Source organism: Sciurus vulgaris, assembly GCF_902686455.1.
Source record: "Sciurus vulgaris genome assembly, chromosome: 5".
Lineage (NCBI taxonomy): Eukaryota > Metazoa > Chordata > Mammalia > Rodentia > Sciuridae > Sciurus > Sciurus vulgaris.
In genome coordinates, this window is record NC_136465.1 from 169,713,776 (window position 1) to 169,732,702 (window position 18,927).

An 18,927-nucleotide genomic window follows, 5' to 3' on the forward strand; every position below is an offset into this window, starting at 1 on the left:
ACAGAGTCCAACACACACATACACGTGCATGCAAACACGCACTCACGTACATGAGAATCTCTCTGAAGTTTCAAAACTTCTTGAGGTGAAAGTCAACCACCCCTGCCCAGTCACCAACACTGTAAAATTCAAACCTCCTGCTACAGCTAATTAGCAAAATATCTTGGGAAATCTATGTCCTGAATGGTACTAGGTCAAAAGACAGAAACTCTACAAGCATTTCATTCCTCCGTAAAACCTTCACATCAACCAAAGAGTATTTAGTAAACAATTTATAATCCTCAGCTTACCTGGACAACAGGATACTGATAATCCATACAATATACACCATACATAGCCAAGGGGAGAAAAGAAACTTCAGATAAAGACAGTACAAAAACGGACTAAGTTTTTGCCTTGTTTGATCTGGCTGTCCTGTCCAAAAGAACTAGGAGCACCAAAAAATCCTTGGCTGACTTCCAGTCTACGCTGATAGGTATGCTGGCTCAGCTGATGAAGCTGGAGCTTGGTGCAGACCAAGTCTCCAGCCCGAAAGGATTCAGCAATACACAGAAGGGATGTTCAGGGAAAGCAAAAAGCTCCAACTGCATTAGTAGTCACAGACTGAAAACTGCACTAGAGATTCGCTGTTACTGTTGGTTTGAAGCTGACAACTCCACCAGAAACTCAAGAGGCAAAGAATGACTGCCAGGGAAGGGAACATGGGCTCCTTAAAGTGGCACAGAAAAACAGTAGGAAGCACAAAGTATCCAGGAGCCAAAATATTATGTATGTTCCAGGCTTTGAGTGTGTCAGAGGGAACACTCCCAATTTCAGGACATGGAAAGGCAGGTGGGACTGGTATTATTTCTCTAGTCCTTCTTGGGTGGGAGCACGCACGCGCAGGCACGCACGCACGCGCGCGCACACACACACACACACACACACACACACACACACACACCCTTCTCACTGTCTCCAGCAGAGACAGGTGTTAGGATTAACGGCATAAACCCCTTCTGCTATGGAAAGAAATGGGAGAAAAGAGTCCGCACTGATACATGCAGTAAAGGGATCCCTTTCATGACACTGTATGTTTTTGTATCATTTAACACCCCCTTCACTGTGCCCTAACAGAAGCTGGGACAGCTGGCAGGATCAGCACTAGAAAAGAGGAAGGTGGCCCCAACTCTAAGGCAACATGAGTCCACTAGAGGCCTTCAGATATGCAGGGTACTCTCTCAGCTGTTCCAATCAAACTTGAAGGGATTAACTCCGGCTGCCTGCAAAAGGTGGGGGTGGAAAGGTCTTTTCAGAAAAGCCAGTTGTTTTTCCTCTTTTAGGAAGCTGCTATACCTACCCTGCCATTATATACAACACACATATGCACACATATTTCTACAACCAGTATTTTAAAAAGTAACAAATGGGCAGATGTGAGGTTAGTCAAACAAAGCACAGCAAGTTAGAGTTGGCTTCAGAGACTAAATGGCCCATCTAAAACCAAAGAACTGCAGAGTAATTCTTAGAATATAAGGCACAGACTAAGCAGAAAATGAAAACAAGTTAATTAAGAGATACATCAGTTAACCATTTTGTTAAGAAATTCTCTGTTTGGGACAAGTATTCAAAAGTTCAAAATGATGAATAATTTTAACCTTGTTTCAGAGGCTATGACCTCCTAATCTTGGAGAGCCAGTAATATTACAACATGCGTTCCTAGGATTAGACTGTGAGGATTAAACGCAACTGTGAGGGCATCTGTGAGAATTTATGTATTACCAAGCCCCACCTGCCTCTACTGCAATTTTTCTCCTTTTATGGTCACTGCAGTTTATTTTAGGATTGTTCAAAAGAAACTGTTTTTTAAGGGTTAATATGATCTTAGCACATCTAAAGATAGTCTTCTTGGTTAAACATTTATCTTAAATCTAAAAGATTAGGGGACCATACAATAGATTTGATTATCTTTATATTGCTGGTACTGATTCTTTACGTATTACACATGAAAAACAAGAATAAATTGATTCCACGTAATTTTTTTTAAAAGTCACTGAACATCTATTACACACAGGTATTTTGCTAAGCACTTGAGAAATGGACACGGCCCAGTTTATGGAAGAAAGAGAATAAGATATGTAGGCAAAGTCGAAAGTAAAACATTGCTATTACACAAAACTCAATATTGCAAGCAACCTCTCATATGCAGGACATTTTTTAAAAGCTGTTCTTAAGAAACACTTGTAAGTCTCCACTTTCCCACCTCTAAAATCTAAGATCCCACTTGGCCAAATCTTAACAGAGAGTATCAAAGACTCATAAACATCTTGGATGTGATTGGTCATATCTTAAGGACTGTGGTATACATTCTAACTGTCCCTATAAAGCTATTTTAAAATGGCAACTTGAAATGGCAAATTAAGAAATAGCAAAAGGGGGCATATAGCTCAGTGATACAGCACTTGCCCAGAATGTGTAAGGCTCTGTGTTCAATCCCCAGCACTGCACCAAAAAAAAAAAAACCAAAATAAAAAGGCAAAAGGAATGTTTTGACAATAAAATTGCACACTATATTTGCTCCTCTATTCAAATCAGTTCTCTATTTGCCATTAGAGACTCTGTGCCATCCCATTTTCACTCTACTACACTTCACACACAGCAACAGCAAATCTGGTCACATACATACTTGTAAACCAGCCTCTTAAATCACTATTAAATCTTCTGAGATTCCTCTTGATATGAAGACTGAGAAATGATAATACCTTTTATAAACCATAATAATGAACTACAGACAAACTTACAACCTCGTGAGTTAACACAGTTCAGTATCTGGTAGATTAATTACAGAAGTTGAAATTCCCAGGTGGTACTGTACTAAGATAACAGACAATAATTCTAATCCTAAAACAACTGACATAATTTAAGCATAAATGTGGTCCCCAAATAAGCTATAGGGAAGCTGAGTCAATTGATGGAGATGTAAATTCTTCTTGAGGATATGTATACCATACAAGGTGAAAAGGCATGACTGAAACATTATTATAAGTGAAAAAATTATGTTGTTGAATAAAGTGTTGAGTACAATTCCATATGTGTGAATAAAATTATATGGGAGTATGTATGTATGTATGTATGTATGTGTATATCAATCAGTAAATTATGCATTAAATTAGTAACCTTTATGTCACACATAAGTTACGTATACGTACACAAAAAACCGATATATGCCATACATATATATATTATATAATATACATAACAATATATGCTACGTGTGTGTGCATGTGTACATATCGCTCTCTTTTTCAAAAACACATGAAATAAAACCAATATCTCTGGGGGATGGGATGGGGAGGTGGCTGGTTTTCACTTATTACCTTAGATATAAATTTATATTTTTTCAAATATATATTATTTGAAATTATTACTAGCAATTATTGCTCTTATAATTTATCTTGTTAAAAGTTTAAGGAAACCAAAATAGACCTCACTTTCATTATAGGTATTTTAAACATTAATAATATTCTGTGGGTCTTTATATTATCATACTTGCTTTAGCTAATATGCTGGTGTAACTATAAATTCTCACTTGAGATTGAAGAATATAGACAATAAACCACCTATATCAGATGTCTTACCTAGATCCTGCCCATACCATGCCCAGGTCTAGTTTAAATAACCAGTCTTCAGAAAAGTGGTAAAATAACTCAATATTTGAGTTTTAGATTGCTATACCTCATGTTGCCTTTTTACCTACTTGTTTCTGTAAAAAAAAAATTAAATCTGAACAATTTAAAAGGTCAATAATATAGTCAAACCAAAATGCTAAAAAATATTTGTAGAAAGAAAGGTCAACTTTTCACCTGCAAGACAAAGTACACTACAACAAAAATTACAAATGTTAGGGTTGAAGGCCCTCACTCTTCTCTTGATACAGTTTTTGTGCACAGTAATGTTGCCTTAAATATTCAGATTAACAGAAAGAAATTTTATGCACAGATCAAAAGCTTAACATCATTGTTTCAGTATCCATGTGATTTTATACAACAGAAGAAAGCAGGGCGAGGTAATCCCAGTGGCTCGGGAGGCTGAGGCATGAGGATCTTGAATTCAAAGCCAGCCTCAGCAAAAGTGAGGCACTAAGCAACTCAGTGAGACCCTCTCTCTAATAAATAAAATAGAAAATAGGGCTGGGGATGTGGCTCAGTAGTTCAGTGTCCCTGAGTTCAATTCCTGGTACCACTTGGGACAAAAAACATTAATAAATAAATAAAATAAATCCCAAATCAGAAATTACCAGTGATTTCCTCCCTTAGAACAGACTGAATATTTTCCTTTAAATTTTAAATACTATCATATTCCCTCAATAATTTCAGAAATAGGGGCTGGGATTGTGGCTCAGTAGTAGAGCACTCGCCTGGCAACTGTGAGGCTCTGGGTTCAATACTTAGAACCACATAAAAATAAATGAATAGGGCTGGGCTGAGGTTGTAGCCCCACTCAGTGGGAGAGTGCTCACTTTGCATGTGTGAGGCACTGGGTTCTATCCTCAGCACCTCATAAAGATAAATAAATAAAATAAAGGTATTGTGTCCATCTTCAACTATATATATATATATATATATATATATATGTATATATATATATATCTTTCTCTCCCTATCTATTAATACATATATATGTATATATATATATTAAAGTCCAGAAATAAAACAATTGATTTTCCACAGTAAGCTCAGAATTATTTGCTGATGATGTCAACTTACTTTGTTTGGAAAAGTATACACCTTGCAATATTATGAATTTTTTTATAGTATTAAAAGTTCTTATGTCCTGATTAGTTAAAAATATGAATATAGAAAATAGCTTTTTATGTGTATTTCTACACATTTCATTAGCAGAGTCATGCACTGATCAACTCACATTGGTTTCAATACTGGCATAACTAGAATATTCTATTAAAAAGAGTGTGATGATATCAGAGAGAAATGGATCTAGACCTAGAAACAGACCTAAGATTTAAGAGCGAGACTTCTAGAAGTTATGAGATTTATGAAAGTTAATTTTGCTAAAAAAAAAAAAAAAAAAAAAAAAAAAAAACACACACACACACACAACCTACCAAGCGTCCCATGCCAGAGGACACGACCGATGACACTACAGTGTTATCCGTACATCTACAGTCCTTGAGAGCGCAATACTTACCAAGCCCTAGGTAAGCTCAGTCAACCAGATCAACCAGGAAGTATTTCAGAGCTCTCTCTCTCCTAACTCTCTCATTTCATGTTTTTTCCTCTCCTTTTCCTTCCCTTCTACTTATGCCACATGGGTTCAAGGATACCAGTTAGGCCTCAGGTAGAATGTATTAGCAAAGCTTTCTGCTCTGAGGTATAAATTTGGTTTTAAGTAGCAAGTTCTTAGAAGGTCCCAAAGATTGCTATGTACTAGGGAAATAGAGAACTTTAAAAAGAAACAGGGTTTAGGCTGGACAGATGAGGATGGAGTAGATAGGGAGAGAAAGATGTATATGCAGGTGAAAGTCACTAAAAATATGTGGCACTGACTTACCATGTGATCATTTTACTTGACTACAGGTGAACAAGTGGCAAATAACAAGGAAAACAGGGTGAAATAATTTTGGAGGACATAGGATATAGAGCTATGTGCTTCAGATCTTATGTCTGAAGACTGTTCAAGAGGGAAAGAATGCTACAAAAATAATGAAAGTGTTTATGAAAATGTTACTGGTGGCTACAGATGAGGAAACATGACAAAGGGAACAATGTGAGGGTGGGAGATGGTAGAGGCTATCACTATAGCAGTCTAGAGACTTAATGCAAAAACACAAGAGCTGCAGGAATAAAGAAGGCATACGTGTAAGAGACACTACAAAAACAGTGTCCGCAGGAATCTGAGGTTGTGCACACACAGAGGGCAGGAGAAAGGTAAACAGATATACCACTCGGGCCCTGAGTAGCTGACTGGCCAATGAGAACAACACTGCTAAACCAGGAAAGTTCAAAGCAGGGGGACTGATTTGAGGTTATTATGGAAGGACATTCAACAGAAAATATCTAACAGGCAGTCAGGGTTGTAGGTGACAGCCCTAGAGGTCAGCCTTAGAAATGGAGATCCAAAAGGAATATAAGAGAGACAGCAGAATTGAGACTTGTCTCCCAGATTGATGTGGCCCACAGCATTTGATGAATATCAAGCATGTATTCCAAAAAAGAAAAAGATATATAGAGACAGAGAGAAAGACGGAGGGGGGAGGGAAAGTGACACATGGAGAAGGCAAAGGGCTGAAAATAGAACCTGAAGGAATACTCATTCTAGAAGGCAGAAATAGAAACAGGATAAGAAGACCAAGCAGGATCCTGAACTAGTCACAAAAGCCAGTACACAGGGAACATTTGTTCCTTTTCTTCAATCCTGTATTCCTTACACTAGGGAAGGCATTTCATAAAATGATACCAGAGATAAATACGTAACTGTGTCAAGTGGATAGATTAAAGAGAATGTGAGTTTAGAAAAACCAACTTAATTTAGTAAACAGGAGCTCGAGAGTTTTGACTGAGCTGTTTTAGTAACATGGCTAAAATGATGGTAGCAAAACTGATAAATTCTGGATCAAGAATGAAAAACAGACATACAGCCTGCATGTGAATTTTAACTCTTTCTATCCTGGAATAGTTCTTTGCCTTCCAAGGGTCAAAAAAGTACAAAAACAATTACTGATATATTCAACCTTCCACTGCCGTTTTGGATTTTGCCTCTGTGCCTCTGACCACATTGTTTTCTAATCCACTCAGAATGTCCAGATCTGAAAGTGGGCCCTTTCAAGAACTACCTTAAAATGCCATCTGCTCCACAAAGCTCATCTTCCTGACTGTCTCCAACAAGAAGTACTTTCTTTTTCCTCTGAACTTACATGGCACATTCTACTTGTTTTTAAGCATACTGTTTTCTCTATTAGACAATTTCTTTAAGCTAAGACCTGTCAAGTTCACCTTTGAATTTCTCTCAATCAAGCTGATGTTTTTTACACAGTATATGCCCATCAGCATATGAAAAGGGAAGGTCTGCAATAACTTGAAACTACAACAGAGGCAACTGAACCAATCACCATGGACAAACCTTCCCTAATTTGTTCATTAGATCAATACTCATTCATTCAATTTTCATTCATTTCAACCAAGATATTCCCAACATTGTGTGAACTCTTAAGAACAGAAAAAGCTCTCAAAGAGCTGAAGGTACAGAGGAGAAAAAGCAGAAAATAAGAAACACCAAAATACCATCTCATGAGTACCATACTCATAATATAGCTTGGGGGAAAATAAAGCAGCAATTGTTCCTGAAGACTCCACTGCGACCATCTCATTTTCTAGGGTGAAGGAAACCAGGAATATTTTACAAGCGATTATATGCTTCGAATAAATTGTGAAAAATTAGTGAGAGCTCTCCATATGGACGGAGGGGGTATGTGGTGGGCTTTGAAGACAGTGGAACAGCATTCTAAGTGCATAAAACTGTATGGCATAAGCAAAGTCATATTCAGGGCTTACAGAAGGGCAGGCAGGTAAAAGAACCCCTACATAAAAAAAAAGGTCAAAAGCCTATTTAAAAATATCCACAGAGTTCTCTATTACATGAGAATTGTTGAATTTTTTATATCAATAGAAATCTTCAACTTACACCTACCAGAACACTGAAAAATCACAGTTAACACATAAACACTTCTTCATATGATATATGGGACGAAAGGAAGTATGGGGTAATAACAGAGGAGACCAGGGTGTGGCTAAGCTGTGTTATTCTGTTTTGGGGTGAGGCCTGGTGTACAAACTGTGAGGCAGGGAATCAGCATTTTTTTTTTTTTTTAATCAGAAGTGTCTTTGTTATTCTTTCTAAATCAGTGCAGATTTAGCATCTCTAACCAAAAGGTCTGAAATCCAAAACTTTCTGAGCACTGATACCAGTTCAAAAAAAGTTTCAAATTCCAGAGCAATTTAGATTTCAAATGTTTACATTAGGAATATTCTAAAATTTGGGGTTGTGATTGTGGCTCAGTGGTGGAGCTCTTGTTTGGCACTGGGTTTGATCCTCAGCACCACATAGAAATAAATAAAGTGAAGGTATTGTGTTCATTTACAACTTAAAAAAAAAACTTTTTAAAAAAAGGAATATTCTAAAATTTGAAAACTCTAAAATCAGAAATCCAAATATGTTAGATAATGGATGCATAAATGACAATAAGTAACAGCTACTTTAAATTCAGAAAAATAATTTATAAAGAGTAAGGGTAAAGGTGTAACTTTTTTCTTATGGTGGTGAGAATCAAACTCAGGGCCTCTTGCACGCTAGGCAAGTGCTCTACCACTGAGCCACACCCTCCATCCAAAATGTAATTTCTAAAGCAGAAAACAATTATAAATATCCTAATACTGCTAGGGAAAAATGTCTGCAAATGATTTCAGATACATCATACATCATGTCACACAATCAAGACTTTCCCCTCCATTAAAACTTTTATTTCAACTAACTCAAAATCTGTGGTTAATTGCAAAAAAATGTTCACAGTATTTCACAGCTCCTTAAACAAGAAATGGAATATTTTCCTTTACTGCTTGAATTTGGCCTTAGCCTCATGACTCACGTTGTCAGAGGACATTAGCAAATGTGACAAGCAGAGGCTTGTTGTGTGCCTGCCCTCTCTTGCTCCTCTCTGAAACCCTGATCCTGCCTTGTGAAGAAGTCTGAAGGATAAAAGTAGAATAGAAATTAGTTGTTCCAGTTGAGACCCCCAGACCAACGACCTGGCCAGCTACCAGAAGTGAAAGTGGGGTCATTCTAGACTATTCCAGGTAAACACATCCAGCCCAAACTGAAACAGAACCACCTAAACTCTGACCCACAGAACAGTGATTAAAACTGTTTTACACATTAGGTTTTGGGAAAGACTCACACAGCAAAATCTAACTCACAGTCTCACTGCATAATATTAAGATAACTTCAATACCAACACCAACACCACACTCACTGTAGCTTGAAACCAGGTTGTATTAGTTCTCCTTCAAAATTGTTTTGCCTATTCCAGGTCTTTGACGTTTCCATTAGAACTTCAGAATCAGCTTGTCAATTTCTATAGAACTCTGGCCAGGATTCTGATTGAGATTATACTGAAGCTACAGATCAATTTGGGTAGAGTGAATACTCAAAACTATCAAGTCTTCCTGACCATGAACATGGTATAGTTTTCTACTTCATTCTATTATTCAAGTACTATATATGTTTTTAAAGGTTATGATTATCTTTTCCTTAGCCATGTATTAAAATCAAGTGTTCTATGCTGGGGATGGGGCTCAGTGGTTAAGTGTCCCTGAGTTCAATCCCTGGTACAAAATAATTAATTAATTAATTAAAGTGTTCTGAGGTTTGTGATACTTATCACTTTTCTCAAGTCCATTAGATCCCATAATATTCACAAGAATGATCTTCTCTATAAGACTGAGTGGTGCTGGTGTCAAAAAAGAAAAATACATCAATGAAATAGAATAGAAAGTCCAAATATAGCTTCACAGGTGCAAATGCAATTCAGTGGAGAAAGAATAGTCTTCTCAACAAATGGTATGGGAACAACTGGATAATCACATACAATAAAAGTCAGGACCATACAGAAAATTAAACTCAATATGGATCATAGACCGAAAAAAGTAAAACACGAGACTTCCAGGAGAAAAAAACTTTCAAAGTAACTCCTGTGACCTTGGATTAAGCAAAGATTTCTGAAGTATGACATGAGGACTGGGGTGCAGCTCAATGGTAGAACGCATGCTGACAGGTCCAAGGCCCTGCATTCCATCCCTAGCACCAAAAAGTGACACTGAAAACAAAACCCATACAAGTACAAACTGAGTTTTACTGAAAACTTCTGCTAATCAAAGGACACCAAGGGGAATAAAAAGACAAGCCACGACATAGGAGGAAATATTTGAAAGCATGTTATCTGATAAAGAACTGGCATCTAGAGTACATAAGAACGTCTCTCAAAACTCAACCATAAGAAAACAACCCAATTAAAAATCAAAACAAAACTGGGCAAAAGATTTAAACACTTGGCTAAAGAAGGCAGTAAACAAGGGATGGTCAATAGGAACATGAAAAGATACTCGATGTTGTACCCACAGGAAATTAAAACCACAATGATATCACTACTCACCTCACAGAATGACTCAAATCAAAAGACTGACAATGGCAGCTGTGGGCAAACTCAGGAGGACTGAAAGTCTCACACGGCTGCTGGGGACGTAAACTAGCAGAGCGGCGTGGAAGCAGGCCAGTTTTTATCAATTTATCGGCACCTTATGATCACATGTAACAGTGATCTGTTGTGATATATTCATACATACACACATGGTACCGTTTGGTCTGTGAAATCTCCCCTGTAGTTTAAGCAATTTCTTAAAACATTCAACTTTCCCTACCGTACGATCTATGCACTCCACTTCTCAGAGTTCACCCCACAGAAATGAGAACATATCCATATGAAGATTTGCAAGTGAATATTCAGAAGATCTAAAAAAAAATTTTTTTAGTTGTAGATGGACACAATACCTTTATTATTTACTTATTTATTTTTATGTGGTGTTAAGGATCAAACCAGGGCCTCACATGTGGTAGACAAGTGCTCTGCCACTGAGCCACAATCACAGCCCAAATACTCAGATTTGTCATAGCCTAAAAGTATAAACAACCCAAATACCTGTCAACAGATAAATGATTAACAAATTGTGGCATATGCACAACTAAATACTACTTAGCAATAAAAATGAATGAACCACCAATATATGCAGTATCACAGATGAATCTCAAAAAAATTATGACAGATAAAAGTCATCAGGCAAAAAAGAGCATTTATTATTATGGTTTCATTTATATAAAATACTAAAAACGTAAACTAACCCATAGTAACAGAAAGCAGATCAGTGGTTGCTTGGAAAGGGGTGAGGGGGAGGGGATGTTGGAAGGCTTGCAAAGGGACATGAGGGGACCTTTTAGAGATGATTAATCTGTTAATTATGTTGGTTGTGGTGATGACTTCATGGGTGTACACGTATGTCAAAACTTTACAAATTATAAGCTTTAAATATATGCAGTTTATTGTATATTAATTATACCTCAACAGAGCTGTTAGCAAATTAAAATAATGAATTCCTGCCCCACTTATTAAAATGAGTCTTTGGAAGGTTAGCTGCTTTCTTCGGGGGAGGGAGGAGTGACATGGGGAGACAGGGTAAACTCAGAGTCTACCCTAAACCACCACAGAGAAGACCCCGTGAAAAGGAAGAGTAAGGGTCTGGCAGCAAGTCAGGAATGAGGTTCAGGCAGGAGTGGGAGGGCAGACCCCATTGCACCTCCTGAGCACTGGCACGCGCATCCTCCTCGGCTTGTCACACGCATCGTGTGTCCCCACACTCCAGAAGGGCAGGCTCCCAGTGGTCTACCTCATTTCCTCAGGTATCCTTAGCACACAGCAGGTGCTTAAGCGCCCAGGGTTTTGAAGCCACACCATTTGGATTCAAATCTCAGCACCTTCATTTCCCAGCTAAATAATTTTGGAAAAGCTATCTAACCTGAAGTTCTTCATTTGGAAAAATAAAGTAATAACACTACTACCTTACGGTGTTGTGAAAACTCAATTGATTTATTAATAAGCCCGGCATATAGTGATTATTAAATTATAGATGCTGTTACCATCATCATTGCTGTCATCCTCATCATCATCTCCAATATTTTAGGAAGCATGTTAAGGGAAACTGAGGATTATTTGAATTACAAAGTCAGAGAAATAAGTGGCCCCAATAGGAGGCAGAAAGTATGTAGCGAGCTATGTAATTGTGCTAGGAGGAGGAAAGGCAGCAGGGAGCAGAGGGCTGTGGGAGACTTCTACACATACCCTGTTGTAGGGCAACAAATTTATGCTGAGTGAGTCAAATGAAAAGAACATACTTGACCAAGAAGGGAATATTAATGTGTTAAGGAACTGAGAAAATATGAGTAATTTTGATGCCCATGCAAAATTCAAGTGAATCTTCCAAGCAAATCTGCAACAACACTGAAAAACAATGAGAAAACATTTCCTGTGTTCAATGTAAAAAGCTAATTGAAGTTGTGTGCTGCTGGTGCACGCCTGCAATCCCAGCGGCTCAGAAGGCTGAGGCAGGAGACACTCAAGTTCAAGGACAGCCTCAACAACCTGGCAAGACCCTAAGCAACTTAGCAAGACCCTGTCTCAAAACAAAAAATAAAAAGGGCTGGGGATGTGGCAAGTGGTAAAGCACTCTTGGGTTCAATTCCCAGTACAAAACAAACACACACACAATGAACAAAAAGCTAACCGAAAAGGGAGACCCCTTGGTCTTGAACAGTAACCTTCTCTGTTTTGGGGTCATACTGATCATGCTCATGCCTTACAGATGAACTGTCAAGCATCTAAGGGTTTCCCCTGACTCATCCTACCAAGAACAGGGGCAGGGCTCTGACAGCAGTAACGCTGCAGTGTGGGAATCCTGGGTTGGCACCAGCCCCCTGCTCCACTGAGACCTGTAATCTCTTCTGACTTTGATTTAATGCAGCAATTACTGGTAACGTGGTTTGAAGGAGATAAATGCCCAGTGTAGCTGGCTGTCGCTTACTCTGCTCATGATGCAAAAACATTTTTAAATTAAATTTCCCTTTATGATAAAGGAGCTGCTTTCCCTGAATGTTTCTGTGCAGCCCTGATATGGAGCTTCCCCCAAAGCGGATTAGAAATTAAAGTGGCCCCTCCTCACTTCTGCCAAAGCATCATCTATACAATCACTCCATACCTAAAGTGGTTTCCTTAGCCTTGATTTTACCCAGTTCATATAATTAGATCCTGTTAACAACTTTTTTTTCTACTTTTCAAGATCACAGTGTCAGCATTAGACAATTTTCATTAATGAAAACTTGACTCTTCTTTTGACAACAAAATTCCCTTGGTTTCCTTTTAAATAAATAGGCAGAGTAAGCCTTCATAAATCTACAAACGTAAAAGACAGTATATGCAACTCAATTGGAAAAAATGAATACCTGAATATAAAATATCAAAACATAAGGCCAGTTTTATTTCAGTTCATAACAAAGTGGTTTTGCTATATCTTTTATATACAGGAATCCTTCAATAATTAAGTCTTAAATGAAATAAACATAGAAGGGTTACTAGTATCTACCAGGGGTTTCCTTCTATGACATAAAACTGCCCTGTTATAGCAATACAGATTAGGCACTCCATGTCAAAACTGCATAATATTGGCAAGCCAGTTAAAAACAACAATAGCAAATACTACCAGACAACTAGAGGGAAAACAATCACAGGGAACCTCAATAAGGAATATCTAGCACAGGTTTACTCATTCCTGAATCAATGTTTAGATCCAATTACAAAACTTCCCATCCCTAACAGCAGAAATAAGAAAAAAAATAATAATTTATGGTTACCAAGGAATTATTTTGTTTGCTTGGTTGGTCCTTGATAGTTATCCTTTGAAAAAGAAAGAAACAGAGTGTTTCATCCTGCAAAGCAAAAGCAAAAGACCCAAGACTGAATGTGTATTTCCTTTTCCAAATGCACACAGCACAATTTCAGTGTGAAGGTCAAAAGTTAAGGACTCATTTTCTATCTCACTATAGGAGTGTGGTATCTCAGTTACAATTAATTCATCCAATATTTTTTGACTAAGAGCCTCTGGTAACATTCCACTTTCAGAAAAGAGTGTATGCCTTCTCAGGAAATCCAAGATTCAGGCTAGATTACCCTCCAGAGGCCTTGCCATGATCTCCTTCAGTCTTGGGTGTAAGAACATCCCACTGACGTCACTCATGCCATACCAGTGCTGCTCCTGAGTTCTGCACTGCTCCACAACTCTTCAGGAGAGAGCTGAACTTCTCTTCCAAAGAGAGGACAGACACAAGATATATCTTTAGGAAAATAACTCTATGAATACATATACACATGCACATACACGCAGGCCTTTGGGAAAACAGCCTGGCATAATTAATAAGATTAAAGAGGGATTTAGGATAAATAAGATGAAAGTTAGTCTGATCCTTACAGGATTAAACCCAAAATCCTAGGATGAATCCAACAATTTTAAGATCAACACCATATAACAGGATTAAACCAATAGCCGCTTTTGTTTTCATATCGGAAACAATCACACTTGGCAATTCCAGGCCCACTGCATCTCATGAGTTAAACAGTGGGGAGTTCAGGGATTAAAAACAAGAGCTTTTACTGTGACTAGGCCTGTGGACTACCCTACCTACAGAGGTCCAAACCTCTTATCTTTAAATCCAAAGTCCAAAAAGCCTCCCAAACTATATCTTTCTTCTTCATTCTCCTCCCCCACTTCAAAAACATATTCAAAAACATTTAGCTGCAAATAGAGTAAGTACCCTAAGAGAGCATATGCACTGTATATCCTTTCTAAAATCCAGAAGATTACAAATTATGATGCATATCCGACCCCAAGGGTTTCAGCTAAAGGATTGTGGGCATATTTTAATTCTCCAAATATGCTGTCTTTTGAAGTTGTTATTTTTTTTCTTTTCTTTTTTCTTTTTAAAGAACCAGGGTCTCATCATATTGTCCAGGCTGGCCCTGAATCCCTGCAATCAAGTGATCCTCCTGTCTCAGCTTCCTGAATAGCTGGGACCATAGGTGCATTGCTATGCCCAGCCATGATACTGCTCTTTAGCTTTAAAGAGGTAGCCAAGGCAAGAATGATGGCAAATCAGGAAACAAGCTAAAACTGCTGACACTTGAAGAAGTAACATCATGCCAAATGACAGCTACCAAATTGCAGCCAGTGGGTATAATGGACATGCACTGGGGATAAGTTAGAAGAGTCAGGGATATAGCCAGAACCACATATGCAGCAGACTGATCATTTTATTTTCAAAATGACCAGAAAAACACTATGTTCTAAGAAAAAATTCTCTAAAGTTTGGTCTAGAAGTGAGATAAAAATGCAATCCTAAAAGAATTTTACTGTATGTATCTCTTTTATGTAACATTATAAGAATAAAAATCACTGAAATGAAAAACAAATTTGTAGCTGCCGTGAGTTAAGCTGGAGAGGGGGTAAATGAGAAGTAGGTGTGGCTGTGAGAGGGTAATATGAGGGATTCCTGTGGTGATGGAAATGGTTCTGCATCTCTACAGTACCACTGTCAATAACCCGGTTATGATGCCACACTACAGTGTTACATGAAATTGGGAAAAGAGGACCTGTGAGATTTCTCTGTACTGTGACTGCATGTGAATCTATAATTGCCTGAAAACAAAACAATTAATGAAAAGGAAATTCTATCTGTGCTATCAAGAACATTATTGGGATAACTGGCAAATTAGAATATGGGCTACAGATATAATAATGGAACCTATGCTAAATGTCCTGATTTTGATAATTACTGTGGTTATATGAGTGAGTGTAGTTGTTTTAGAAAATGAGTATGGTTTATTTTGGTACTAAAGGTATATTTTATATTCCTTTCTATGCCTTTCGGGGTGAGAAATAAATTCATTATCTTGATTGGGGTTGTGTAACAAGTGTTCACCTATGTCAAAACTCCATCAAATACACTTTTAACATGTGCAATGAATTTACAATTATTAATTTAACAATGAAATCAAGAATAACTTGAGTTATTCTTTGAGATTTTTAAAATGACTATGCCCAATATTTATAATATCATGTGTTTCTTCCTATGGAGTTGCCGAAATACTTGATGGACTTGACAATGTATTCTTCGTGTTCACTTAGACACATAGCAGCCCCCACCAGAGGACAAAAAAGTATACAGAAACCTCCTTATAACAAGAGCATTTTTATTTATGACTCATATTTCTTAATACACAGTTTGAGCACTCCTAATCCAAAAATCTAAATCCAAAATGAGTACCAACATAATGTTCCAAAAGTTTTGGATTTTAGAGTATTTTGGATTTTGACTCTCCAGATTAGGGGAATTTAACCAATAAATATGCAAAGATTATAAAATCTTAAAAAAAAATCCAAAATGTGATCTGGTCCCAAGCCTTTCAGATAAGAAGATACTCAACCTGTATTAACTAAGTGTTGTTGAGAGAACTTAGTTAGTCCCTTCATAGTATGTTTAATTAACTTTTATTAAATTAACATCTTTTGAAAATTATTTTTTTAAAGAAAAGAATAAAAACTTGCACATTCCATTTGACTATCAGAGCTTCAGAGTTTAAAAAAAAATGTTTTCTTCAGCTGGTGCTATAACTCAGTGGTAGAGCAGTTGGCTAACATGTATGAGACCCTGAGGTTCAATCCCAGCACTTAAAAAAACAAGTTTCATTACCTCTAAAGGAAGTTCCCTTTAATCATATTAACCAAAACCAAAATATGATTATCAAAAGATGATTATTTTACCAAAAAGTAAAACCCAACAAAACATGTGACACCACTTCTTTAAAACTGTTTAAATAAAAAAATTTAAGATAGAAGTTCAGGTTGAAATCAATTAAGAAACAATATAGACTCTTCCTAGAAAATCTGGGTTAATATTCTAAGACTTGTTATTTCCTAATTGAAACAGCAACAATTTGAAAAGATCACAGACACCCTGGAATCATCTTTAAAATATGCTACTAAGTAACATGCATTACTAAAAGCAATAATCTAAACCTTATTTCTTATGAAATCTCATCACAAAGTATAATATTCACCACCTAAAATGAAAGAATTAGGAAAATCAATTACCAAATTCTAAAATATTTGCAAGAACAGGAAGGAATAACTTTTATTTGCTACTCAGGAACTTTTGTGCTCCCCTTCCTCTCATTCTAGGGAGTCTGTCTCATTCCCACTCTGCCAAGCTTCAGGCTAACCAGTGTAGGAATTCATTCCTACCTGAAACATAAGTGTAGTTCTGTGATAAAGCAGCAACAGATATTCTGCATCCACATTAATCCTGCTTTGTATTCCCAGCACTTGCAATAGTGGTCAGTCCACGTACGTTTGCACAATGTATTTGCTGAATAAATTGAAGGAACAAATAGTGTCCAAAATCTAATCACTGGAGAGGTCATGAGTCCCTAATGTTCTCAGACCTTGCTCTAGAATCTTGTCCCTAAAACACTGTCTGGGCTATTTGCCTCAGCATCAAAATGCCCTGTCTAGATAGTCTCCTTGAATTCCAGAATCTAGACCATGCTCCTCAGCATTTTCTGATCTTTCTTTCAGTCCTCAGCCACAGTGAGTAAGCCCACTATGGCTCTGGTTTTTCTTCCACACGCAAGTCCTTTCTCCAAACATACCACCCGGATCCAGCCTGCCATCTCCACCTTAACCACAAGCTGCTGCTCACTGAAACATTCAACTCCACAGCAGCCTCTGCAATTCGGACTCCTTGCCTTGTAGTTATACTCCCTGTGGTTTTAGTGTGAGAGTTCTGGGACTTGGAGCCATCTTGTGCTTGTTGTTTTTCAGTATCCTATAATTCAGTTTGCAAGAAGCATCCTTTTATGGTTTATCTTCCTTATACAACAGGATAAGTCACCTTCCAGAGTCACAGTGAAGGACAAAGCCTGTATTGTGGCTGATTTTCCAAGATCTTCTGTCTAGTCCACTAAATAGCATCTTACATCTTGGCTATATCAATTATATTAATTCTCAAAAAAGGTGCTTATTGGCTGGGTGTGGTGGTGCAAACCTGTAATCCTAGCAACTCGATGACTAAGGAAGGAGGACTGCAAGTTCAAAGCCAGCCTCAGCAACTTAGCAAGGTGCTAAGCAACTTAGTGAGACCCTATCTCAAAATAAAAATAAAAAGGGCTGGGAATGTAGCTCAGTGGTAAAGCACCTCTGAGTTCAACTCCTAGTACCCACGCCCACTCAAAAAAGTGCTTACTAAAGAGACTTGAAAAAAATTAAGAATCCAGATTCTACTATCATCTGTCACAAGAGTGTGGCTCTAATGCACGTATGCACCTTTACTTTGAATTTAATTCAGTCTTCATATGTCAAGTAACATTGATCATCTTTGAGCCTTCAAATACTTCCCAAGGCACTAGGTTCACTACATTTTCACTAAGCCTGGATGGCAGTAGGTGATGGAAGAGTTACTACATTGTTAAAATAGTTGAGCTTCACAGGGTAAATGATCCCCTGAAATCTGTGTGCAATTGCTGTAAACATGTACACAGTTCTGGAGACCTTGTCTAGAGCTTGCATTAGACTCTCAGTGATGTTCAAGACCCAAAATGAAAACCAGTAGGCCAGAAAAAAATTAACAAGGTTATAATTCCTTCTTTGAGGAGCTATTTCATTCAAATATCTCTATATTTCCTTGGCAAACCACAAATATTTCTGGTTAAGGTATCTCTCAAGTCCATTCACTTCCTAATCCCACCTCTTTTCAATGGTTTCCTTTAATGAAAGGGCCTTTACATTCATTTTCAATGCTTACCTCCCTTAACGAAAACTCCAGTCCTCCCTCTACTAAGGGTTAGGCCCAAGATCCAAATCCTAGCCACACCCACTGCAATTCTTTCAAGTCAGGGACCAACTGACAAGACACATTCCAGCTGCAACATTACAACTGTCTTACTGAAGGGCTAGTCCACTGAGAGAAGCCCTTCTGGGTTTCCCTCCTCCTTCCTGTTCTTTATTTGCAGGGGGGCAGGGAGGGGTAGTAAACAGTTGTTTAATCTGTCTTCAAATCCTCAAGGGAAAATATGGGGTCAAGAATATATTGCTCCTTATGGCCACTCCTGAACTTTACTCAAGTCATCCCACATAGTTTGATCTGAACAAGCTCTAATGACATGCTTCTCTTGCAGATTTACCAAAGGAGAGATTTTTTTTAGTCACACTGAGAAAATTAGACTGT

At 37.7% G+C, this 18,927-nt stretch overlaps 1 protein-coding gene across 31 annotated transcripts in view; it reads right to left on the reverse strand.

Annotated features, from left to right (window-relative positions):
* The window catches only part of RBFOX2 (RNA binding fox-1 homolog 2), a 272,039-nt gene that overhangs the window by 100,300 nt on the left and 152,812 nt on the right, over window positions 1–18,927 (reverse strand). Inside the window, exon 1 of one of the 31 annotated variants that reach the window (XM_079141649.1) lies at window positions 291–3,156. The exons of 28 other annotated variants lie outside the window; for them this stretch is intronic. In XM_079141649.1, coding sequence (XP_078997775.1) covers window positions 291–335 — 45 coding nt within the window. In that variant the 5' untranslated portion in view covers window positions 336–3,156. Of the gene's footprint in view, window positions 1–290; window positions 3,157–18,927 lie in introns of those variants that run through there. 2 more of the 31 variants (XM_079141637.1, XM_079141643.1) reach the window with 2 other exon arrangements.